This window comes from Gasterosteus aculeatus, chromosome 11 (genome assembly GCF_964276395.1).
Source record: "Gasterosteus aculeatus chromosome 11, fGasAcu3.hap1.1, whole genome shotgun sequence".
Taxonomy (NCBI): domain Eukaryota; kingdom Metazoa; phylum Chordata; class Actinopteri; order Perciformes; family Gasterosteidae; genus Gasterosteus; species Gasterosteus aculeatus.
The window spans coordinates 12,681,169-12,707,725 of record NC_135699.1 but is presented as its reverse complement, the minus strand read 5'-3'; the positions used below and the strand labels follow the sequence as shown (position 1 = coordinate 12,707,725).

At 45.2% G+C, this 26,557-nt stretch overlaps 1 protein-coding gene across 1 annotated transcript; it reads left to right on the top strand.

The window, feature by feature from the left end:
- The first annotated feature begins 1,847 nt into the window (after nucleotides 1–1,847).
- On the top strand, nucleotides 1,848–26,557 carry fam20ca (FAM20C golgi associated secretory pathway kinase a). The gene is made up of 10 exons (XM_040191312.2): nucleotides 1,848–3,318; nucleotides 3,578–3,774; nucleotides 6,466–6,544; nucleotides 21,155–21,247; nucleotides 22,790–22,905; nucleotides 23,617–23,797; nucleotides 23,911–24,020; nucleotides 24,121–24,202; nucleotides 24,408–24,467; nucleotides 24,891–26,557. The coding sequence occupies exons 1-10, from the start codon at nucleotides 2,762–2,764 to the stop codon at nucleotides 25,150–25,152; spliced, it is 1,737 nt and encodes a 578-aa protein (XP_040047246.2). The 5' UTR covers nucleotides 1,848–2,761; the 3' UTR covers nucleotides 25,153–26,557.

Below are 26,557 nucleotides of genomic sequence, written 5' to 3'. Positions count from 1 at the left end.
TCTCGCTTCAGAACTTCCTTCTGCTGTTTTACAACATCACAGCCTCGTGCAGTGGGAAAAAAATTCAAAATAACTTTTTGTTATAAGTGGATTCCGACGTGTCTGAACGCGGCAAATTTGTTTTGTTTGGAGCCCCAGATGTATCGGGAGAGTAGTGTCGCCATTGGGGGAACAATTACTTGCTTGTTTTTCTTTAGGATGTCATTTTATTAAGCAGCAGCAAGCCTGGCAGTGGCACGAACTCCCGCTCGGCGCCTCTGGGAGGAGCGGCGTCGGCCACGTGAAGCTCCTCCAATCGGTCCCACTTAGTGAGCCGCGTGCAAGCGCACACACACACACACACACACATCCCAGGCCATAAGAAGACGGATCATTTGTTCATTTTATTACTCTGTGTTTCCGCTGAGCTTACATTACCAGCTTCCCATCTGAGGTTGTATGCATTCTTCCGCTTTGTGACAAGATGGTTAAATAGAATTTCTCAGTGTGTATATTTCTGCCTGGCACCTCGTGTAAACTAAATGGCACTTCAAATGCTACTCGTTTAATCCTGCCGAGTCTCAGAGAAATCTAGTCCAGCCCTAAGTACCGACTTCTATAATTGCTGCCTGTGTTTTGTCCCCTGCAGTAAACAGTAAGTTGAAGGTGTGTTTCACTAAATTGGAAAATATAAAAACAACAGAACTTCCATGGAAGGAAATTAATCTTTGTTGACAAGAGAGAGATGTTTGAATTAACGAGTATCCACCCCTCTCTCTTTAAACATTTATCTAGTATATATATACAGTACATGTAAATGCATGTACGTGTCAATCAAATAAAATTGTAGACAGACATTTATAGCAAACAAGCACAGATATATTAAAGAAAATGAACCATTTTTAGGACACAGATCCATTGCATTCATATATTTACAATGTTTGATTCATTCATGTGTCTAGTTAGCCATTGTAGGGCTGTGACATACTGCTGCTGCATAAAATAAGTGGTCTATTACTCGGTTCCAAAGATCCACAGAAAATTGGGCTTGTATTGATTGATAACAGTAGCTGCAACAGTGTGAGACTGGTGTTGTTTTCACCTTGACCGTCTGAATGTGAGTCATAACGCCACAATGAGGAACTACCACAGACGTATAGCTGCTCTTTCCCACAACTAAGTTCTGCATATTCCTCCCCTTTAGTCGTGCAATCAGGAAGACAACTTAACTATCACTCTGCTGGCACCCTGTCAGACAGACAGATTGTGTTACTGTTACTGCCAGAAAGCAGATGAAATGTTGCACCACTGGTCCTCCTACATACCAGTCTAACCCAACAGAGACAGTTGCAGGAGGGCTGCGCCTACTGTTACAGAATCTGGAGTAGCAATACAAGTTCCTGTGATACAGTGTGTGAGTTGGAGGCCACAAAAAACTGCATTTGGCCCTTTTTTTGCTTTTTTCTGCTTAGGTGTGCAATCTGCGTCCATCAAATGAGATGTGTCTCATGTTTGGTTTCGTAGACGGAGGCTTTTGGGTCTGGCACCAATACAATAGTCTACGCATGTCACCTGCCCTTTTGTGAGCCTCTCCTGAACTTTGAATGAATTACAAACCTTTCTCGTTCATCCACGAGGACCCGTCGCCGCCCCTCCCCCCCCCCCCCCCCCCCCCCCCCCCAACCCACTTTACAGAAAACAGTAGCTTATTGAGCAAATGGAACAATGGCGCGTATACCACACATGTTCTTCAGATCATATTTCACAGTACAAAGCCGGCATGGAATCTGCAGGTTGTGCCAACGCCCTCTGGCTGCGTGCACGGGAGTTGCGGCCACAAAAGGCTTTTCGGTGCACATATTTTTTCTGAATCTCGCCTTTCATGTCACCAGCGCGACGGTACTTCTGTGTGAAGACGCGGCCAACCTCTTCCCCGTGACGCAACCGAGGCGAGACTCGGAGGGCTGCGATCACAATATTTAACGCACCCACCGTGGATGAACCCTCGGAAGAGAAGACGAGGCGGCGTGAACGGGGGAAGAGGCGTAAGTGGAGAGAGGGTGTGGGGGGGGTTGGGGGGTGGAGGAGGAGGAGGGGGCCAAATGACAACCAGGATCCCTACACCTGCCAGCCAGTCTCGGGTTTGACTTCAACGAGGCTTGCGCACAACGGGAGCCGCGCAGCATCCGAGCATCTCAGCGGATCAGCTGTTATTTTATTTTTTTACTGGAATTTTTTACTTTCTTCTTTAGTTATCAGCTCATCATAGATTACGAGGAAGGCTGTGGACTACTCAAATTTCTTCTGATACTTTTTTTTTTTCCACTTATGACACAATTGGCACATTACTGCGCGCTGGCAGCAACACAAGGAGGCAGATGAATATCGGACAATTATCGGCGCTTTTATTAAGACCCCCCCCCCTCCCCTTCCTTCTTCAAGTTACCTATGATTAACGATTTATTTTGTGGTCCGTCCTACAGAAACGATATCCTGCTCAACAAGGCAGTGAATGAAACGCACTTGAGCCGCGGTCAGTGTCCAGAGCGCAAAATGTGTTGGCTCAGTCCACCTGCCCGGGAATGAACAATTTGGATTATTGTAATTAATAAGAAGATAGGAGTGAGCACATGACGGAGTGCTTAAGATGTCATCACAGTAAATCTTCAGCCTAACATTGCTGCTTTGCCATCAGTGTGTCTGCGCTGTAACGCGCGCTGCGCTTAAATCGCACTCGCCTGTCTCTGCGTGAAGAACGAAAAACACTTGGGGGAAAAAAAAGATGATATTTTTTCGTAAATTCCGAGTGCTGATACTCATGGTGTTTCTGGTCGCGTGCACCATGCACATCATGATAGATCTGTTGCCGAAACTGGAAAAGGAGGCGGCGGGCGCGGGGAGCGGCGACGGCGGCTGCCAATGCGCCCATCACCCGGGCGGAGAGTCGCAGGGCTGGGCGAAGCAACCCGCCATGCCCGCGGCCGAAGCGGGCTGGCCTAACAAGCACACGCTGCGGATCCTCCAGGACTTCAGCAACGAGCCGAGCTCCAACCTCACGTCGCGTTCCCTGGAGAAGATCCCGGCAGCCGGGGACCGAGCGGAGTCCTTCGGGCGGACCAAGCCGCCGGCGGGGAACGCGGACGACCACAAGCCGCTGATCGGAGCCGCGGGGCCAGCTCGGCCGGCGGCCCCCGCCGCCCCCGGTGCATCCCGCCTGTTTGCTCTGTTTGAGCATCCTTTCTACAACGTTGAGCTTCCCTCCCTCACCAGCGATGACACTTTGTTCAACGTCAACACCGACATCAGGTTTTATAACAAAGCAAATGGGAACCAAGGATGGTGAGTTGAAATGTTTAAAAGTGTGGGACCTTTGATGTATTTGAATTTACCGGCATGCTGGATTTCTTTTTTTTTATACCTGTCACTCAGGCTGCCCTTTAACCTCATAATAACAAATCCATCTGTCTCCAACGGCTCTGTGCCAAAAAGTAGTCAGTCTATATCTGTAAGCACCAATAACAACGACTAAAAATAATCTCAACAGGAATCTGCTTGCACCACAACTTCTTGTTAAACCTCCACCCTCTCTATTTTCCAGGCACAATGCGGAGGGGAACGAAGAGGAGGAGGAGGACGAAGAGGAGTTCTCTCCAAAGGAAGAAGGCACCGCAGAATCGTACCCTAACTGGTTACGTTTTCATATCGGCATCAACCGCTATGAGATGTACTCCAGGCACAGTCTGGTGCTGGACGCCCTGCTGAAGGACCTGGCCACGCAGGAGGTCACCAGCGTGGGTGAGTCAGGCACCAAATTGTGAACTTTGAAAGAGAACATGTCAACAACAGATGGGTGGAAAGGAAGGATGACATATGCTTCAAAATGTCTTCTGGCAGGAAAAATGAAGGGAACATGAAAAAGACTGTTTTTCATTAGTAGACAACAGGGCTTAATAATGAAAAAAATGAAATTCCTCTGCAAGAGTAGAGGATCTGCGTCCAAGAAAGCGTTAAAAAGTTCTGTTCTGTAAAATGAAAGATTTGTGTGGAAAGATTCCGTAAGAATAAGTCTTTCCTGCAAATGATTTCACAACTGTCCGTTTCTTTGTATGAGACAAGTCCGCTATGAGTCTGATTTGTATTTCTCCACAATGCTGCTAATGACTTCATTGTAGTTTTCAACTTCTTATTATACTGATACCATCTTAAATTCTTGTGAAAGAGATCTCGGTGTGAAAATACGTTATCTTTTTTTTATATAATTACTGCATTCAAACTGGACAGTGAACACCGAAATATGCTCCACTGGGGCGCGTTGTTATCTCCATCTCTTTGTGCATCAACGTCATTGTGTTCCTTATAGACGCTGTCTCCACCATCTCTTTGTTATGAGTCCCGCTGGCAGCTCACAATCATTCATTATTCATGTTCCACATCTCCGCCCAAACGTAACAGTTTGTGTGTTTTCCCCTCTGTTGGTAATAATTAAAATAAACCATAATTAAACCATCAATTATTTGTAGGTGTGTCCAGACAGACTCCTAAGAACACACGCCTGGAAGAACAAATTCTTTGTTCCTCCTAAATCTAAAAGCACACGCACACATCATGACTACCGCACTAAAATGAGTCTGTGTCTAGCTGAACTCATAAATCATACGCACAGCGCCGTGAGGTGGCACAGGTGAGAGCAAGGTGGATCCATCATGATGGGGATGGAAGGCCGGTGTCGTGGTGGGGGGGGGGAGAGGGGGAGCCCGGAGCTTCCAGAAAGAGCAAAGAACATGAAGGTTTGGAAAAGGCTACATCGATTCATTTGCGGGTGCTTGGAGAAGCACAGCGGGAGATGGATTGTTAGATGAACACAGTCCCATACATCCTTGCACAGGTACAAAGACAGATGGCCTATAGGAGAATCAAACGAATCGCTCGTTGAGGTTTGCTCAAGTAATGTTTGATAGCACGTCAGCGCAGATACAATTGAGAGAAACAATCAGCCGAGCTCTGCTTAGGTTTCTCACAGAGGTTTAACTTTTGTAGTTTCAAAAACAAAATTGTATGAACGTCCAGCACGGCGCAGAGAAGGAGGTCGGCTCCTCGTGGATTGTGGCTTATGGGCCCAAGGTCACGGCATTAAAACGTTGTCCATTGTTTCCAATCTCTCAAAGGTTTTAGGTTGACTGCAGCTGCACTGACTTTAAACATTACTCTGCGGCCTCTGTCCTCTTGACCCGGCTACAGCAACTCTGCAGCATGTGCAGGCGTTCTGCTCTTGGGTGGTGCTGTTGTTATGTGGGTTTAACTCTGTGCAACAGTGGATGAACAAATACAGTAGCGATTGAAAATGAGTCACGGTAAACGGCCAGGCTTACCTGTGGTGAGTAAAGCAAAGTGAGACAGACGACAGAGCGCAGCAGAGAGAATACGAATAAAATGGCGACGTGTACAAAGAAGGAATGAGGGGAAAGGAGTGAAACAAATAGGAGAGAGATATCAATAAACACAAAAGACGGTCCTGTGTAGCGCGGGAAGCTACTCAGCCAGCAAGCCGTTGAGTAAGTGGGTCCACTACACAGGGCTTATGCTGATATTGGGGTTAGGCAGAAGCGCTGTGTTGTGTAATATACTCAAGTTAATGCCCTGTAATAAATGGGCAAATCCCCCAAAAGCCTGTCCATTATGACGGAAACACAACGCCTGGCGGGGCCTTTGTCTGAGTCTGAGGCAGGCAAGAAGCTACGGCTCCTTGGAGACATCGTGGACATGACTGACGGTCGGAGACATGTGCTCCGGCTCACGTTTTGTTTCTTGGAAGATCAGCTTGGTGGGAGTGAGAGAAGAAAGGACCATGGAGAGTCTAATATACAAACGCACATCTGGGTGCAGAGAAACATCTGGTCACAAGCAGTTCTGCTATGTGGATGGAAATGTGGAGTTCATTTTATATTTGATTCAGGAAATGAAGATCCAGCCATGTTTTGAGAGATGATTTTCAAAATGTAATTACGTAATAATAATAAGCTGAATTGTTTTGTCTGTGGGCCTAATGTGCCAAAAGTGAAGGTACTTCTTTCACTCATTTTCATTTTTGGGCTCCCTCAAAGCGACGCTTGTTTTTCTGAAGACATTGTCGCTACTAGACTCAGTCAAATTGTCCATCTCCGGTTTCATCAAACTCCAAACTAGCTGTAGTTGTCAGCAGATGCTTTTCACGCCATCCCTGTCCCTCAGTCACACCCACCTCCCAACTGCCACTTTGATTTCACAGTGCCTGGCAAATTGGTCAGCAGATGTGATGGCTCTATCATGCAGTCATGCAAAATTGCGTCCTCCAAATTGGCAAATAATGAAACAGCTGTACATATGTGGAGATGTATTCCTGTGTGTGTGTGTGTGTGTGTGTGTGTGTGTGTGTGTGTGTGTGTGTGTGTGTGTGTGTGTGTGTTTGTTTCAAATACTCATCCAACATTTCAATTGTTTTTCTCTCAGCCATGAAATCGGGAGGCACCCAGCTGAAGTTGATCATGACTTTCCAGAACTATGGACAAGGTCTGTTCAAGCCCATGAAGTAAGTGGCACGGATGGACTCTACACATTACTACACCAAATCATCTTAGATAGTATCAGTGTCAGATCATTTGATCTTTTTCCCACTAAAATAACTGACATTAAAAAAAAAACGTATTCGATACACCCGGTTAAGGCGCCCACTTGTAATGCATATGTTTCAAGAGCGCTACATGAAATCTCCTCTGAATAGGTGCCAAGCACTGCCGCTGCATGTTTCGCTGTGTTTGGGATATACAGCTCTCCTTTCTGTGTGATCTTTTTTGTGTCTGCTTTTTAATTAACATCAACCGGCTTATGTGTTAATTAAGAGGAGCTTTGAGCCATCGTCAACACGTCTTTGGGGAGTCATACATGCTACTAAATCCACTTGGCACATGAAAAAAAAAATACCCTCCCTCTCAGAAGTCTTAAGTTTTGCCCAATGAATTCCCAAGCCGACTCGAATAAGCAGTGTCCAGGCCAACTGGAAGTAATTGCTCAGGAGCCTGGTGTGATTGCTATGAAATGCATAATGGGTTTCTACAGGAGAGCCTCACTGGAGAATATAGCATCCTGAGACAGGAACAAGGATACGAGTCGTACAGTTGTGATGAATGCTGGTGAAAGCTCACAGTGTCACACCTTGTCTAACTGCACAGGTGTACTTTATGCTGATTTCTTTATTTCAAATAAACCAAGCTCATTACCATACCAGCCGAAGCCAAACCAGAGGGAGGATAGGGAGTTCAGAGATGTTGAATGAATGATGGAACATATATCATATGTATATATATCTGATATATTATTTGATATAGCATACAAACCTCTCCAGTCAACAACGGCATCCAGCGTGCATGAATGGAATATTGGAATCTTGATGGGGGCAGAGATTGGATTGGACATGGACTACGTTGCCATGCAAGAGTGTTGTGATGTCGGGATAGATTAAAAAGGAGAGTGTTGTAAGGTGTTGTTAGGATGTATCATCTGGAATGAATAGCATGTGGGGAATGTCATACATAATAAGCCATCATGCAATGTCTTGTTATGAAGACTTTGTTGGTGTCAGGACGCAGAACACAGAGTTCTGTTTTAAAGGTTGTCAAGGAAGGAAATGCCATTATCTCTGTGTATTGTATATGTATATATGAGGATTTTATGTACTTTTGTTGTCCCTGACACTAAGAACAGTGTGTCACTTGCCTCCCTTTTCAATTTACCTTTCAATGGAAAGATTGGAGAGTTATGAGAGCCTAGAAAGTATATTTTTAATTTTGTTTCTTACTGTAGATATAAGTAAAGCAGCCTTTCTCAGTTACTGTCAGAAAACTCTTCTGGCGGTAATTAAATGTCAGTTTCTGAATTACATTCCACAGATTGCTGCAGCTCTTTATTTAGCCTGTCATGTTTTATTAAAACTCCTCGCTTTGACTGTCACAATCATCCGTCTAGAGTGTCTACAGATATTTTACAAAAGTCCTGGAATGAGAGGAAATACAAAAATATCTGTTTTCTGAAAAATAACGTAGAAGGATAGACTTTGTTCATCTTTGGGGTCGTAACAGTAACACACATCATGGAGTTTTGTTTTTTCTATCATACCATTGATGCAGTCTATTTAATTTTAGCATATGTGGTGCATTCTGGGTTCAGTAGTTCAGAGCCTTCCTGTGTTGCATTGTTTCTTCTTCACCTGTCCTATTGTTCATTATCAAGTGGTGCTTTAAAGACGCTTTGATGTTCTAGGCCTCCTTTGAGCCGAACGCAAATCTGTACACTGGCGTGAAGCGGGAGTCTGCACAAGCCGACAGCTTGCCAGAAACCTCCACACGATGTTTTATCTGTGAAGCTGCGGGGAAAGTTTGTCTGAGAAGCTCTATGATCTCGTTTGGTGATTTAAAGTGTGTGTGTCCCCACAATGGGGCAATTTGGTCATTTAAGTCACGCCAACCTGTTTTTCCCCCCAACTAGAAATTATACCCTCTGATACTGGTGGTGACTGTTTCTGATCCTCTGATCCAATCACACAGGTACAAATATTGTTCTTTAGATGCGGATATTGTAAATCATTTTCAGAGGTTAGTTCATGCAAATCTGCAGTTCTCTGCACTGATACTTTGATACTAGTGATGTCCCCATATGAACACAAATGCAATGCAAATCCTTTTTGAACAAAAGACGGGGGGGGGGGGGGGGGGTTCCAGATATAGTGATTGAGAGGAATAAAGTGGCATGTGAAAAGAAAGAGGTCTGGTGTTGGAAGACAGATGATAGGCAGGCATAGACCAGAGGGAAGGGGGAGCAGTTAACACTGCCAACCTGTCAAGGAACTGGGTCTACCAGCTGGAGGCATGTTCCGGCCTGAGCGGACACCCTCTATTGCCAGGTCTCTGTGTCTGTCTGGCTCCGGTACCCTGGTGCCCCATCCTACCCATCCCCTGCCAAGATCCTGGTTGTTGTGCCTATACAGAACCGCAATGCTCGTGTCACGCTAGTCGGATGTGGTCAGACAGAGGGTTGAGGGATTGAAGGAGGGAGTGTAAGCCTAACATATACAAAGAAAGAATTATTGCACGCTGTTTGACAAGTCTGTATGCATTGCAGGAAGAGCAAAAATAAATGGGATCTTCTCTTTTTTGACTGGGACATGCACACAACACGTGTCCCAGTCAAGCAAATAGCTGCAATACTAATGCACAGGGTTTGTTGCATGTAAACACGTGTTCTAGAACATATATAGGGCACACATGGCTGTCCTATAGCTACGTGGGAAATCCAGAGGCATGCTCATCTGCATGAACCAGATCAGTTATGACACGCTCTAGCGATGGTAAAGCCAGTGAGGATGGATTCTTAGCTGCGACACCCAAGAGGCTGCTACATGTTTATTATGTGCAGGCTGTTTCGTAACCAAAAGTTCCTCTGAGGGGCCTCATCTTAACTGCTGTGTGCCAGTTGGGTTGTCGCCGACATTCCTCCATGGATCCTCTCTGTAGGTTCATCTGTGATTCTATACAGGTAGCCTCTCCTTGCTCTGGTTATTGATCTTATCATGAACATTTGCTGATTTTATAACGGGATTTGCACGCATTTGTAAAGTGCAAGAGAAAACAGAGGTGTTTTCAATGGCTTGTGTATTTTATGGTGATCTTGGTGCTCCCCTTCTGCTTCCAATGATTTCCTTTATAAGAACTAGTTAATCTGTCCATCTATCCGTCCGTCTATTTACTAGCTGCTTATCCAGACATCACCCCAACAACACTTTTACAGCTCTTCCGTGAATCAACATAGTTTCTAATTAAAGCTGTGACTGGTATTTACTTTGAGTAACAGTTCTTTCTAGCAGTAAAAGTTAATGTAAAGTTGTAATTTGGTCTTGTCAGAAATAACGGGTCTTTTCTGGGTCATAATGTGTTCAGTTAGATATTTTCTGCTGTGTCCCTCCTTTTATTGTCTTTATTTCTCACACAAACACACGCGTACGCACACAGTCAGAGTGAGAGCTTTGAGGTGTCAGACGTTCACAACATCTGTTTCTCATGCAGCTTTGTTCTCTCGGCCAGGCAGCCGCGTCGGGCCAAACCCCGCAGCTCTTCTTTAGGGCTCCTTGGCAAATTATGTTGTTTTTCATGTATTTGAACTTGAAGTTTTTATATCTGGCTAACTGCATGTTTGTGACTGTCTGACTATGTCTGACTGTGTGTGTGTGTGTGTGTGTGTGTGCTTTTAGATGTTCCCCATTCCTACTGTCTCACAAGTGTTTCATGACCTCACAGTGTAACAGTTGCCAGGCTGGGCGTGCCCAAAGAAGTGTTCATGTAATTACAGGCCAGCTCAATTGCTTTTGATGATGCTAATCACGAGTTATTTTTATATGTCGGCTGCGTATCAAACGTATCACCCTATCTAACCTTTTTTTTTCATCTGTGAATTACTGTAACTACTGTTTCCACCTACAATTTGGGTAAGTAATAGATAGTGGATACAGTGAATGTGTTAAAAACTGTTTAATCATCAGGATATTATTCATTATTTTATGGAACTCTGTGGTGAGAATATGGTTGCCGGTGTTTCAGTGGTTTGGATGAGTCAAAACCGGCTTCCTACAATCAATCAGCTAAATACAGTACGCTGGAAGGATGGGTATTTAATGACTATATCAAAAGTTGGTTGGTTCTAAATTGCTGCTCTGATGGGTGTGTGTCTTTGTGTATGTGTGTTCATGCCTGTGGCGTTGGGTTTGGGACCAGAGCGTGTGTTACACCACATCTGAGGGAATCACATTCTTGCAGTGGTGCAACGCTTGTTGAGACTCAACTTTGTGTGGTTATGTTGCTAATCTACCCTAACATATAATTATAGCCTAAAATACTGTACGAGGGACAGCTTCCCGCCAGGAAGGTTGCTGCTGCATTTATCTGGAATGCTACAAATTAACTTCCTCCCAGGAGCTGAGTTCTAAACATCTCAAACAATCGTTTATTTCTGTGAGACGAGGAAAGCAGGCCAGACTTTGACTCATGAAGGTAAATAAGTACTCAGGAACGCTGGATTTAGTTGAAGGGGAATTTTCAAAGGATAATTGTCAATTAATCTTTGGTGAATCTTGCATCGGCAATTAAGACCTTGCATTTTATCAATTTGCCCAGACAGGTTAACAACTTGCTGTCTAACATACAATCTTGCCTAATTCCCTAATGTTTGTCTACCTCAGAAGCTATAATGAGGATAGCTGTTTGGGCTTCGACGCACCAGAAGGGGATGATTCTTCTTGTTTTCCTTACAGCAGTCTGAAAATGACAAAGCACACACGCTTCATTGTTACATCCTCACTAAATCAACTGTTGCCCGTTAACAATGGGACCACACGCACTGCACCAACCCTCACGACTGAGCTCAGTCATTAGACAGCGACTTTTCCCAGGTAGATCCATCGCAGTCTGCATGAATGTCTCTCCAGGTCGAATGAGTGAAACTACCGTTCTTCGGCAGAGAGAAAGAGGGAAAGCATTGTGGCCTATTGTGATGACATGCACGGAGGTTAATGGATCCATTGTGGGCCAGGCCCTTGCAGGTCAAAGCCTGTCCTACGCAAGGTGGCAATTAGGGCGATGTCCGACTCCCCTATCGCCCTGACAGAGGCCGGCGGATGGGGGAGGAGAATGCGATCGTTGTCTACCAATTAAACCAGTAGAGGGTTCCGCCTGGCTTTGCCCATTGTCGGGGCAGGATGTGGGAGGGGCCGCTGTCGCCAGGTACGGTATCACCGGGCTACCCGATCCGGCGGCTTGCCTGGGTCACCCTGGGCCTCCCACCCTTTTAACCGCTCTGGGCAGTAGCGGCGCAAACAGAAGGGGCTCTGTTGTACAGGTGCTGGGAGACTCCCGCTCAGTGTTGCTGCCGCTGGGAAGATTGTTTGCTAATGGAACTTCTCGGGTTTTAACAAATGTGTCGACCGGCTGGTGGAAAAGTAAGGGGATCACCAAGATCAACAGTCCTTACACTTTGGGATCCACAAATGTGTTTCAATCTCGCCCCTCGTTGTGAGGTATGAGGAGGACCAATGAACCAGCTGAACATCCTCATTATGAGTTGATGAATTTGGACACAATCTGCAGAGACATTAAAGGTCAGTGCCTCATGATACGCTGTATGACCAGTTTTAGTGAAGAGAATATATAATTCCCTTTAATTTGAGCCACAATTTCATTTGGCCTCCTCTAATAATAAGAATAGAATAAGTGCTTCTTCTTTCGAGTGATTTCGTCAATAGGTACTGAAAGTACCTTTAATCCTCAGAAATGAATACTTGATTTTATTCCTTTCACATATGCATTAACTCTTTACACCCTCAAGTACTCTGGATGAGTTCCATCCCATTTAGCGCTAACACAAGGATAAATGCAGCTCTTGGAACTGTTTTCCCAGCGGTTTCACCACTTCCTCCTTCACCGCCGTCACCCACTCACCACCGCAATGACATCTCTCAGCCGCCACTTAGCCTCTGATAGATGGCTTCTATTTAGGAAACGGCATCTGACCTCAAACCGCTGAACACAACAAGACTGTTGACAGGCCTAAATAGGAAAGTTCAGCAGCGGGAGAAGCGAAGCACAAACATCCATGCCTCCGGTTGGGTTCCTCGCCCACAGAGTAGCTTTCTGGAAAGACTCTTTCGATTGCTTTCGTTGGTTCAAGGTTCCGACGTTTTGGAGTTCTATGCAGTTTCACTGGGTGGTGTGGAATCCATTTTGATTGGGTGAGGAGAAATACTCGACGGCTTATTTAAATTGAGCTGAACGTGGTGATAATGTGGTGGATGAACTTCACGAGCAGAACACGACAACCGCAAAGCTTCTCAGGTGATTATTAAACACATTTGGGAGCTAAAAACAAAAGACAGCACTCGTAAGTCAAATGGTATTAATCAGATAACCAGAGACAAGCGACAGCCTCTGTGGATCTCCCGCCACATGTGTGGCCGTGTGTGTGTGTGTGTGTGTGTGTGTGTGTGTGTGTGTGTGTGTGTGTGTGTGTGTGTGCAGGTTGGCGTCCGACAGCCTTCATCTGCTTTTGTGGTGAGAACACGTTCAGTTAGAGTAAACACAGACGGGGAAAGGGGAGATTGGCCAGCAGGCACATCGCCCTTCGAGGGAAAATGAAATCAGAAGCGGGGAGGTGAGCGAGGGAAAGTGATGGAGATGTGTTTGCAGATAAAATGGCTCCCCGGTTTAGACCCGGGGAACCTGAAGGTGGCACACACTGCCTGGGAAAGACAGAGGCAGAGACAGAAAGGGTGATTATTTTCAGAGCAGTGAAGGTATCTGCCAGCTGCAGCAGGAGATGTTAGCAATTGTTTTAAGCAGTATGCATTTGGGAGAGAGAGAGAGAGTGTATGCGTGCGTTTGTGTGTGTGTATATTTGGGTCTTTTTCTTGTCTTTGGGTCAACATGATAGGATTGTCTGAACGGATGGACTGAGATAAAGGACGTCCACAATGCTAACTCACAATCCAATTAACTTTTCTTGGCCCGAACCAAACGTCCTGGCTGAAATTCACGTCTGTGTGCTTCTCAAGATTTAGCTACATTTGCTGTTCATCAACTACTTAGCAATAATCTAATACATCTTAATCCTAGGCCAGCCAGGAGGACGGACCTGCACGCAAACCCTCTCAGTAAAGATCCTCAGTCTAGGGATGATTTATATGGCTTGGCAGGTCCGCTCCTCCTTAGCACTCATTCTGGCCCACTCATCTGCCGATTTATGCACAGGGAGTCTGCTTTGTATTTTATCAAAAGAGGAGGACATGATTGGATTTTTGACCCGGTCAAAGATTCCCTCTATCCTTTTATGACTTGAAATGCATTTCGCGACTAAGAAAAAAAAATGACCTAAAACAGAGCATTGCTCCTGCTCTGGCAGCATCCACGGGTTTTCACGTGACGGTGAAATGCGGAGAAAAAGAATGAGAAGGAAGTGAGACTGAAGGGGAGAAAGTGTTGCTGCTTTCATTATCTATTCCCGAATCCTGCTCAGCCCGACGGGAGTGACTACGTTTTGCTAGGCCTGCAGTTTCTGCAGTTTACTGTCACGCTCACACTGAGATTTCTCTCATCAGCTTCAGCTTACACGTCACGCTGAATACCAGCGCTTGTTACTCATTCCCCGTGAGATGAAGACTCATGGTAATGCCCGTTGGTTTTGTGTGCCCGCACACACACATACAGGGAGAGCTCACAAAATCCCAGTTGATCCAAACACGCGGAGCACTTTCAGGTTTGTTGCTTTCCTTTGGGAGACGTTGTTGGTCTGACGGTGCCTTTGTAAGAACCGGAATGTGAAGCCGTCTTTTCCTACAATATGTACTTGGCTGTGGTTTCTTCGTCAGCCTCCCGCCGCCCGTCCACTCCTCCTCTCTTCTGGCGCTGTGAGTAGTGGCAGTAGCTTTTTCTGGAGGAATTTGCTGCTGGAATAGATCGTACAGTTCCTGTGTATCGGTGCCTTCTCCTGCATCACAAATGCTCTTTGTGGAGAACATTCCCAGTGAATCTTGGAACGCACAATGTTCATTGTCGGTGACGTGGTGAGGACGTTCCGTTTGGTAATGCTGTGACATTTTGAAGACTTATTCGTAACAGGTGGTGGGCCCTAAAAAACAATTACTGTACAACATGGGTATTTATGTAGGAAAATATACAGAGGAAAGCTTCAAGAGAGAAATGCATTCTGTCAGTGTGCAGCGCCAACACACACGTTCTGTAGCTCATTGTTCCAAACATCCCCGAGCTTGCACATTTTGACATCTAACCGCCGTTAACCCGAGATTGCCCTTAATGTTTGTGTATTTTCTGCATAATTCATGGTTCGTATGCTGTGCAAAGCCTGTCATGAGTTGCACACCCGCTGAAGGATTGCCTCAGACTTGTGCTATTGAAAGTGGTTAATCCTCTGCGGATGGATATGTAAATATAAATGGCTTTGTGTCGCTCCGCACTGAGGATGTGCGTTTTGTTTGTCGTGTGATGGTGTGGGAGAGAAGGGAGACGAACCATAAGCATAAAAACCTGTCCCCTTCTTCAAGTATATACAATCCCCTTACTGAACGCACGCGCCACACAAATGGCATAAATAAAAACAGCCGTATTGTTCCAGTATATGAACCTACAGTACATGCACATCACTGCCCCGCTGCACCATGGGTAAGTCATTCTTTTTCACAGAGTATTCGTGAGACGTGGGGAGTCTTTTCCCAAAGCAACACAGGGTCTTAGCTCAGCTATAGTTCCAGCTGGCTGAAGGAATTTGTTTTTTGGGGTTTCATTCACGTCCCCTCTGTCCCCTCCCTGATTGAGCTAGACGAGACAAAAATACCAACGCTGTATGTGGCTTCAGTTTATCGTACGAACCCAACAGGCAGATGGATTTCAGGCCAGTTGAGAGGTGGCCTCGGCCCGCTGAGATGTCTCGCTTGCCTAAATGTCACTCCCTGGGGATCAAACCCCCTTCAAACCACCGTTAACTCTCTTCTCCTGCACAAAGTGTTCACGTTCTCTGCAATTCGCTCACATCCATCACCGGGAAGCGCAAAGCTTCAGCCAGCCTGATGAAAGTCCGCCAGGTCGGAGTGATGTTACGTTCTGCAATGCAAATGTCCCCTTCTGCCGAGTGTTCTCTTCAGATGCCTCTCACGTACGTGAGGCTGGAGTTACTGACTTGATATTTGAGGCCCAGCTCAAAATAATAAAACACGTATGACACCATCTCCAGATTGTATTCATAAAGAAAATGAAAAAACAACACAACAATGCTGACCAAAATAATTTAATTTGTTAGTTTTGTCCAAAATCTGTTAACAGCTGTGAACAAGTTTGTGTAATATTGCAACAAATACAAGTTTTTTGGATTGAATGAAACACAATTAAAAAGCGAGTCGTCAAATATTTTGCCTCAAAGCCTCCACTCTGCAGCTTTGCAGGTCTTTACAGTGATTTGGGGTCTTTAAACACTGAGCACTGTGGAGTGATGTACCCAGGAGAACACAACTGAAAATGTCACACTTGTCAAATAAGGCCAGCAGAGAAGGAAAAAAAAAGGTTCATAGCCATTTCAGAAATAGCTCCAAGAGGAATGTAGAGCAGAGAAGAAGGAAGTGGGATTCAGCCTCACAGATTTAACTTGGGGAAGTATATGTGTGTGTGTGTGTGTGTGTGTGTATATATGTATATTGTACATGTTGACCAGGGATCAGCGATTTTCTAAAGATCCGCACCACATTGCTGAAGACTAATCTGCACCAACATCTTGTAATATCCTGGTAAAGCCGGACAAAATGAAGGATCAGTCAACACAATCATGTGTAAATTGAGATTTAACGTTGACAGTAGTCAAGATGAAGGAGCAGGATTTTGACACTACAATTGTGTTTCTAAACAAGAAATCAGCAGCAAACATCTTGTGTTTGTCAGTTAATTGTTTTAGTCAACAGTATTTTCCGTGTATCTTCTGGATTTTCAAAAAAGATTTAATTTTAAGAATATCCAGAGAAAGTTACGTTTGCTTTTTATTTCTCAATGTGAACGCAAACTGTCAGTAATCTGTTTTACTGTCCTAAGCAACCCGCCTTTTGAACGTTTCCAGGCTGAAATGAAGGGAGATGAATTGTGCGCAGGGATCATGAAATTACTCATGTTCTATTCACGTAGTGCTGCACTGCACTCGTTTATTGTATTTACACTAATCCCCCTCCAGGCATTAAAGGGTTTTCACTCACTGACAATCATATTTTGATCAGACCTTTCAACGTTCATATTTTAGCTCCCGTTATTGTCCTTAATCCCCGACCCGTCGACAGTCACGTAGTCTCCCCTCTGTTATATTTCCGGCCCTGTGTGCCGTCTGCATGCACAGAGGGACGATGGAGAGCAGCAGCGCTTTGCACGCCCATAAGCCGCGGTCTGATCCCTGACATATAGAGACAGGGACTGCGAGCCATCTGGCCAAATGAGACAGTCGGGTAGCTACGATCTCTCTGTTTGACGCTGGACCGTGACTCAACGCGCGGGCCTCGCACGCACACACGCACAGACACAACGTTTGAGCGGCTCCGAGGGGGTTTCGTCATCTGAAAGGTCGCCGGAGAGCTGCGGGGGTCACAGACAGTGACCTCGCCCGCGGCACGTTTCGATTGCGAATTCAAGTTCTCAGTTTATTGCGGAGATCCGGCAGCCGAGACTGACTGAAGGGCCTTGAGATAATTGCGAGACAAGGAATGAGTGAGATTAAGCAGTTTGAGATAATTGGAAGATGGAGAGCAGAACAAGCTAGATGACGTTTTAAGAGAAAAGTCGGGTTGTGGGATCTTACTACACATTTGTAGGCCAATTAAGATTAAGAGTTGTTGAATGTATATTTGCATTTGCTGACATTGCAGGGCCATGACATGTAGTACTGCAAACTAATGTGGTATTCAATGTAGGTGTGCAACACTTTTTAAATAATTGTAATACCTTTGAATAGAGACATTTGGTGAGAAACACTAAATATGAAAAAAAAGGTGTTTGCTTGCAATGAAAATCTGCACATCCTTCTAGAGATATTATGTAAATTAAAATAGAATGACTAACTCGTCAGTTAAAATGCAGTGTTAGTCGACACCATTCACATTGTCAGTTGCCTTCTATGAATAACAAATCCCTACCAGTGTGTCTTTTATGGAACATTTCCCTTAAAATGGTCCTAAATGAAAAAATCATTATTTTGTTAATGACTCATATCTTGAATCCACTTAATTCATGTAACTACATCCCTCCCCAGGGCACGCTTTTCTGATAAAAGATCAATCAATAGATAACTGCACTACACCTCTACGCGTACTGAATACTACATGCAGCAGAAAGGAATAATCTTCCTCCGCCTTCACATCAATGCCCCACTCTCGCCCCGCTTATGAGGATCTAATAACTTTGAAACTGGAGCCCTGACTGAGGCCGTCATCCGTCTTCTTCAAGGCGAGTCTTTTTCCCAGCGTTCTTATGATAATACGGCCCGTGCTGCTTCCCACACATGCAGATAACTTTTCCCTCCAGGCGGCGCCTCACCCCGGCTGTTGAAAATAGCCCCGACTGGAGCAGCACTTGTGCAGCATCGATTCCGAAATTCAATCTAGACGGCTACCTCGGGTCCCCGGGACAATCCTCAGACCCCTCTCCGATACTGATGCTGGAGGAAGCGAAGAAGTGTGGAGAAAAATAAAGGGGAATCAGCAGACACAGATCAAGGAATACACACGAAATGTATGAATACACACGCAGCTCTCTCTGATTCCTCTGCATGCACCAACAGATGACAGGTTGAAGAGGTCCTATCTAGAGTGGATGTATTGCACTAATCACCTGTTTTTCTCCATAACCCCTCATGTGCAAAAACAGACTGGGCAGATTAATTCACAGTACAAAAGATAAACCGTGTAGTGCTGCTCACACAGAAAGGGGAGAAGCTGCTGGGTGTTTAACAGTGTAATTGGAGTTAAGTAGGGTCAGGCTGGCAAGGGGGGAATTCATTTGGCTACACGGGGTCCAAACAGGATTGGTAAATCCAAGCAGGTGAGAAAACATTCATTAGGGTTTAATGTTATTGCCTGAAATAACAGATTTGTTTGGCCACTTAGGGGCAGCAGAAACAAGTTGCGACACGACACAGATATCTACCACTGAATTGATATAAACATGTGCTTATCTAGACATGCGGCAGTTACGAAGCAACGTTATTATTCACACGGCCGTGTTTCGCTCTGTTTTTGGCCTCCGGCTCCTCTTCTCCAACTATCCATCTATTCAGCAGGTAGAACAGAGCTGAATATCGAGCCTAAACGCACCATTAAGCTCCATAAAGCTGAGATGAGTTGCTGATTTATAATTGCCTGCAGGTTCATCACTACAAGCCACGACTTTAACAAACAAAAGTTGTTCATGGCTACATTGTCATTAAAGCACGCAGTCTCCTACAAAATGCAACACTTTGTAACCACACAGAAATGGTTCGTACGTAATGTTCTTTTTATTTTTTGTGTGTGAGTGTACAAATTTGTCAACTGCTTTGACTCATATCTCACAGAAAAGTACTCGCCGCGTCTTCCCAGACACACACACACACACACAGGGACAGAGGAATGAGGGTCAGACAAAGACGGCTGTCAGTGGGGCCTGAAACCTGCTGCGGATTACCAACAGATGACGGATCTCCCTTTCCGCCTCGCTCTCTCGTCCGCTCAGTTGAATCCGTAGCAAGAAGAAAAATATAAATATTGTTGATTTGTTCACATGTGTGCTGTTACCACCCAACAGAGAGGATCGTTTTATTAAAAGATTGCGCGCGTACGATGGCTGCGTGCGTACAAAGCGTTGGTGGTTGAAGTCCTCAAGAATTAGATCCCCGTGTCCGCAGGAACGTGCACGTGATCGGTAGAGGCGCTGCAGGAGCCGTGTGGAGGGTCACATGGGAGAAGTTGCCTAAAACAGACTCTGAAGCAGTGTGTGCTTTAGGGCCCGGGCTGCTTTATGATTGACAGGTCAATTGACATCCCAGCGTGGTCCGCTCTGTGAGTCGCCCGCAGTGTCGTAGTCCCACAGCGTTAAGCTCTCCACAGTGAGCGTTCAGTTGAGGGTTCCGGTTTTTGGTTGGGTTGGAAAATGTATTTTTCCGCATTCCGTTGCACTCTGCCCCGCCTCCTCGAGTCCCTTCTGTTTGGGCCGGTGTGCCGAGTGTACGCCCGATTCCTCCAACACAGGCCTCCTCTGTGCAGGCCTCGGCTCATGAAAGAGCACTACGGCTGCTGAGTCAGCAGTGTGCGAATTGAGTTCACACACGAAGGCGGTTCCGCTTCCTCCCGTCGGCAGCGCGCGCATTGCTGGAGCTTCTGCTCAGGCTCCACTTGGGATAAAGCGTCTTTTATTGTCGAGGACACTCATTCATATAGTGTTTGAGTGTGTGTCTGTTTGTGTGTGTGCGTCCATATTAGAGAGGGTGCTTGTGCGATGGCGTTTCACATCACAAGCCTGCAATTACCGTGCAATTGAAATTCTGAGCTTCTCTCGTGACAGGAAATTGCATTTCACGTCTTAGTGACCATGGCAACCAAAGGCTGTGATGACTGTCAGTCAGGGTCTCTTCAAAGCATAAAGTGCAATCAAGGAAGCCTAAACCTCAATATCTCACTTTGTTCTACAGACTTTCCACGAGGAGTAACTCATTAAAGTATGAGGTTAATATATTTGCAGCACCGAGTCTTTTCTGGTGACCCCTTTGATAAAAAGGCCTATTTGAGAGATAACAAGGTGCACTGAGTGCTCCGGCTCATGAGGGTCACCGCTTAAAAGCAACTTTTGTTCCGCCCTCCTTCACCTCCACAGCGTCTCCCATCCGCTCCCCTGAAACACCACCGGTCCCCTCCTGGCTCCGGGTGAGAAAGCAGCAGTTGATTTATGGGTAAATTGCTGCTTCCGTGACGTGCGAAAGAAAAGGACACGCTGGCTTCTGCTGGCAGAGGAAACTTGAGGGAGAAGGAGGAGTGAAAACAGTGGCGGCTTTCGAGGTGTAATCCCCACTAATGTGATGGAGGAGGAGGAGCACGAGGGGAGACGCTAAGTGTCGGCTTTGAGTAGACGCACGTGAGCGAGGTTCAGCCCAATCCGTGGGGAGGAACTACAGGATGGGATCGGAGATTCTCATCCAGCTCGTCCACACTCAAGACTCTTGGTCTGTCTGAGCTGAGATGAGAATCTAATGAAAGCCGAGGAGATTTGGGCGTTTGAAACGTCGTACCTTACGTCGAAGCGCATATGGAGATATTGTTTTAAATTGGCTTACTGACCCCGTTGTTACAATATTGGCTATAAAATCATCCCATTTGTGATAAGCGGGTTCTCAAGAGGGGGATGGTATGAATTCACCCTTCGGCCTCCAATTCGAAGAGATCTTCTTGAGTTTATGGCGGATATAAATGTAGAAATGTTCTTTCTTATCATCTGTCGTCTTGGTAATCTTATCCAAGGTTGAGAAATGAAAGGCCTCGACTGGAAACGATCCTGCTGACTTCATGTTAAACGCTTCCTTAACCGTTGTCTTTCAGGCAGACTCGAGAGCAGGAAACCCCTCCGGACTTCTTCTACTTCTCTGACTTCGAGAGGCACAACTCTGAGATCGCCGCTTTTCACTTGGACAGGTGAGTTCGTAAACCCCTCAAAAAAAAAGCAGTTGTTGAGGTTTCTGTGTGACTCAGGCGTTTCCCGTCCAAGCGGGTTTCCAAGTCAGCCTTCACGGTTTGTTCCAGGAAGAATGACCGGTGGCTCGTGTCCGTTCATAGAAACCACAACAGCATTTATAAAGCAGAGGTGTGTCTTAATGGACTCGAGCTTTGGAAATCTGAGCGGGATCCGATTTGTTACATGAGGCGTTCGATAACACATCGATCGTCTCCTCCGCGGAGTATATTGATTCCCACATGATCCTTTAATTCGACAGACTTCAGCTGACAAGGTAAAAAAAAAAGAACTCAACATTAACTTTAACATTGTGTATGAGGCTAAAAACTTTTATTTATTTATTTTTATTTATTTGTTTCATTTACTTTGTTATATTTCTGATTTGAAATAATCTGATTAAACATATTAAATATTGCCATATTAAACATATTAAATATATTTTCATTTCATTCAAGATTTTAGGTAAAGGGCCGAATCGCTGCATTCCTGTAAATACTTCAGGGGGGGTTTTACCATCTGTTCCTATCCCTACTGTTTTTATCATCTTTGGGAACTCGTTGTGACTCAGGGGTGTCTGGCAGGCAGAGTGCACACAAATAGCAGCTTGAGTGTCCCCTCATGGCTAAATACACACACACACACACACACACACACGCACACACACACACACACAGGTGTTCCTTTGTCACCTGGGCCCGACATGACGGTGCAGTTTGCAGCTCCTGAATGCGTTCCTCTGTAGGCTAAAGTTTCCCCAACTCTGTGTGTGTGTGTGTGTGTGTGTGTGTGTGTGTGTGTGTGTGTGTGTGTGTGTGTGTGTGTGTGTGTGTGGCCGTGAATGCTCCCAGGAGGCTTAGCTTCAGTCTCAAACAGGTCAGGGTCAGTTGGACAGCAAACATACAGTGAGGCGGGCTGAAGATGGGCTGAATAGGTTGTATAGTGTTCAGACATGAGAGCTGATGAAAAGAATGGGAGAGAGGGAGAGAGAGGGGGCGAGGGGGAGAGGGGGTGGTGGCAAAAGTTGAAGCACAAGAGTTTGAGACCACAAAGTGTAGAATTCACTAAAGCGTCTAAATATAGTTGAGACGGTTGGTGTGTGTTTGTCTGTGTGCTGGTGGGACGGGTGAAGGAAGACGCATGCAGCCGTTTTCTGCTTGTTTTGAAACAGATGGAAGTCAATGTAAAGTTAACAAATTGAAAGAAAACAATGTACGTGCTGCAATGATACCGATGAAGCCTGTACTGTAAAGACAAAATATCTTGATGTCTCACTTTTTTCCATGGATGGACATTTGGCCGGGGACGTTCTAAACGCTCTAAAAATCACCTGAGCTGCAGACTAAAGATCTTTTGAAGCGGACAAGAACATTTTAGAGCATTTTTGTAAAACTGTCTGAAATTGGCAATCGTGATATCATTGGCACCCATTAAAAAGCCGTTACGTTGGATGTAAAAATCAATTCAACCATTAACTTTCTTTAAATGTCTCTCTCGTTCTTTAGGATCCTTAATTTCCGGCGCGTGCCCCCAGTGGCAGGGCGACTCGTCAACATGACAAGGGAGATCAGGGACGTGACGCGCGACAAGAACCTCTACAAGACCTTCTTCGTCTCACCAGGTAGACGTGGCACAATACTGCAGCTAGCTGGCTGCATTACTCATTGTTAGGGGACAGAGCTGCACGCAACACTGGCTGTAAGACTCTGGATTACTTACAAAGTGGGATACGTTTCTGTAGTTCTGGGTTTTTTATGGCCTGGTCTTTTCTTCAAGGGAGTACAAATAGTAAGAACGTGTTGTGCCCTGTGTGGTAGTAGCCAAACGTCACCACCAGATGGCACCGCAAACCAGATTATTCTCATTAACTCAAGCTACGCTTTGATAAAAAATAAATACACATCCATATAAAACCACTCAATAGAACTAAATGACACAATCTAGAATATATTGGGTTATTTAGGGTTATTTAGGGTTTTACACTGATTAGGGGAAAACTATGGACTCTTTCAGAGTACAGGTGAAATCAAATGAAGGAATATATAATAATGCATTTGTCACGTATCGGTTTTCAGGATGCTCCAAAAAACATCACAAACATATTATTGTTGAACATGAAATAAACAATTTGATCTGCTGCATTTCCCAATGTGTAGTTTGAATAATAAGTGCAAGAAGAGGTTTCTGAATGAGAAGATGAGAAGAAGACTGTACATAAATTGAGACAGTTGTTTGAAGGCCTCATCACATTCCACCATGTTTGCTCCCTCGTTCATAAACGACCACGGCATCACAATTTCTAATTCAGTTTTTTTCTACTTCTTCCCTTTAGCCAATAACCTGTGTTTCTACGGCGAGTGCTCGTACTACTGCTCCACCGAGCACGCGCTGTGCGGTAAACCGGACCAGATCGAAGGCTCGCTGGCAGCCTTCCTGCCGGACCAGAACCTGGCCAAACGCAAGTCATGGAAGAACCCCTGGAGACGATCCTACAGCAAACGCAAGAAAGCAGAGTAAAGAAACGAGGACACTCCTCCGAGTCAGGGTCGCTGCCCGCGGCTCATTGCTCCGACTGGACATGGATGCAATCATTTCTTTAAACCTATTTACGGGTGTGCGTTTGCAGGTGGGAGGTGGACAAGGATTACTGTGACGAGGTGAAGAAGACTCCTCCGTACGACCGAGGGACTCGACTGCTGGACGTGATGGACATGACCATCTTTGACTTCTTAATGGGTAAGAAGAAAATTACGTAAATTACGTAGTAGATTAACCGTATGTTAATCTACTACCGCGTCCACAGACGCTCTGACCACTTTGCTCTCTGCTCGTTCAGGTAACATGGATCGACATCACTATGAAACTTTTGAGAAATTTGGAAACGACACCTTCATTATTCACCTGGACAACGGAAGAGGGTAAAGACACTCAGCTTCTTTTCAAGGGCCTGTCTTAACAGCCCAAAACATATTTCACCCACGGAAAACGGTTGTGTTGAAGAAAAGTTCATTAAGCATATATTTATATATATATATATAATATTTGCTTTACACATTTCTAATCAAAAGTAATTCAGCAAAAAGATGAATAGCAACGTGTGACATTGTGTGTTTTTCTCTGTAGTTTTGGAAAACACTCCCACGATGAGCTGTCCATCCTGGTGCCTCTCATCCAGTGCTGCAGGTCGGCCTTTTGCTTGTTTTGTAAATCTCTCTCTCTGTATTTGTGCTGGATGGAGTTTCAGAGCAGATTGAACTTTTGGCACAGCGCTCGCCGAGGGGTGCGTGGAAATGGTTTTTAGAGTGCAGTGTTAGAGTTGCTGCTTCCTGTGTTAAAGGCCTATAAATCTTTTTTTTTCTCAAACTGCTGACCTGGCTAGACTGACCCCAACGTTAGAAAGTATTTCCAAATTCCTAAGAGAGACACAGCGACGCAGAAAGAGAAAAAGACAAGAGAAATATAAGGTTGCCATGTGCCAAGATGGACAGATTTGTGCTTTTGATCGCAAATCAGATGCAAACTGGCGTGAAAGATAATCTTGTGACGCCATAGTAGTTGGAAAAGTATGGTTTAATGTCAAATATCCTCTTTACTTACCCGTTCCAGGCTGAAGACATCGACCTACCTGCGTCTGCAGCTGCTGGCCCAAGAGGAGTACCAGCTGAGCTCCCTGATGGAGGAGTCCCTCCTCCGGGACCGACTGTCCCCGATCCTCATCCGGCCTCACCTGCACGCCCTGGACCGCAGGCTCCGCCTGGTGCTGCAGGTCCTGGCGGGCTGCATAGAGAAAGAGGGTCATGGTAACGTTTTGGAGAAAGATGTTGGCGGGGACCCGAAGGCCACCCAGAGGACGCCGGGCCACAGGTAGTGAGGGCAAGACGCGCCAGGTGACGGGAAACGACACACACGTGAACGATGGACCGAGTCTGTGGCTGTTTTGACCAATGGGATCGCAGCGAGAGTCCACACAAGATATCGAGCTGAATTCAGTGAATTCCAAGACTTGCCATCATTGCCTCTCTGCAAGCTGCTTTTAAGTGTGCTCACACCAGGGGGGCGGGACAGGACGGGGGGGGGCTTTGTATCGAACAGATGCATTTTTGTTTTGTGGGACGGATAGGAACCGTCGATTCCTGACTGTTGCTGATTTAATTCTTTGTTTGTTCTGAATGTGGAGGGTGCCAGTTTGTTTTAGGTGTTTTATCACATTACTACGTAACCAAATGACAAAGTACTCTGACTTGTCGGCTCGTGTTGCCGGACAAAAAGCTTTATCGTTTTTTTCTTTGTAAAACATGTGAGGCCCGGGACTAAGCGCCAACCACCGCGGGAATAACAGCTTCAAAAAGGCTTTGCTGTCACAAAATGTCACAGTATCAGACCAGACTGACATGTTATCACATACTTCTGAACGGCATTAATCTGAGTGCAAGTATATTTAACTGTTTGTTCACTTTGCCTTATTCTGATTTGTGTCTCTTTTTTGAATCGTCTTCTTTTCCCCCATCTCCCGTGCAAGTGTAGCGTTCGTAAAATGCAGTACAACACTAAAATTGTGTTTTCCAAACCAAAAATAATGCAGAGAGACCAGATGGTTTGTTTGTGAAATGATCATTTCATTCAAATTCACTGACATTCTTAAATGAGCACCGGAAACATCTAGAGTTGTCTGTTGTGATACTGTTTTGCGATTCATGCATCACAAAATGTTAAAGTTTGTATGTGGAAATTTTATGAGATTTCATGTCAAGATAACTATTTATTGATGTGTCACAAAGATTGAGAGCCCTTTAATCACTTCTCTGTTATGCTGGTCTATACTTTGAGATATGATAACCTAAGTTACCATAGAGTTTAGCTATTTAAATTTCCTTTAAATACTATTTCTGATGTTCACTTGGTAGGACAACAACACGCCTATTTAATTTCTGACTCCTGTGCACTGGATGACCGGCGACCCGTTCAAGGAGAGAAGGACAGTACTTGAATGTTTTGGGGTCGGCAGTATAGACAACATGTATAGAGTTACAAATGGTGTACAGTCTGAGTGGAGACTTTTGCTTTGAGGGGGAGAACGGGGCTAAAAATGCCTCATCGATCCACCAGGAGGACTTTGGGCACAGTGCTTTTATCTTCACATTGTCAGTGTAAATACCCAAAGTCAGTTTGAAGACCTAAAAAGCTGCACCGTGATTTGCTTCTGTTTTCTGCTATTGCATTGTTACTGTGAAGATCTGTTTACTAAATGATTAAAGTGTGCAATGAAAACCAAA

Bases quoted from the DNA above. Each gene is read 5' to 3' on its own strand.
- fam20ca (XM_040191312.2), top strand. From the start codon at position 2,762: ATGATATTTTTTCGTAAATTCCGAGTGCTGATACTCATGGTGTTTCTG. The intron at 6,545-21,154 runs GTAAGTGGCACG...GTTGTCTTTCAG, and splicing joins GGTCTGTTCAAGCCCATGAA to GCAGACTCGAGAGCAGGAAA. The intron at 21,248-22,789 runs GTGAGTTCGTAA...CTCGTTCTTTAG, and splicing joins GCCGCTTTTCACTTGGACAG to GATCCTTAATTTCCGGCGCG.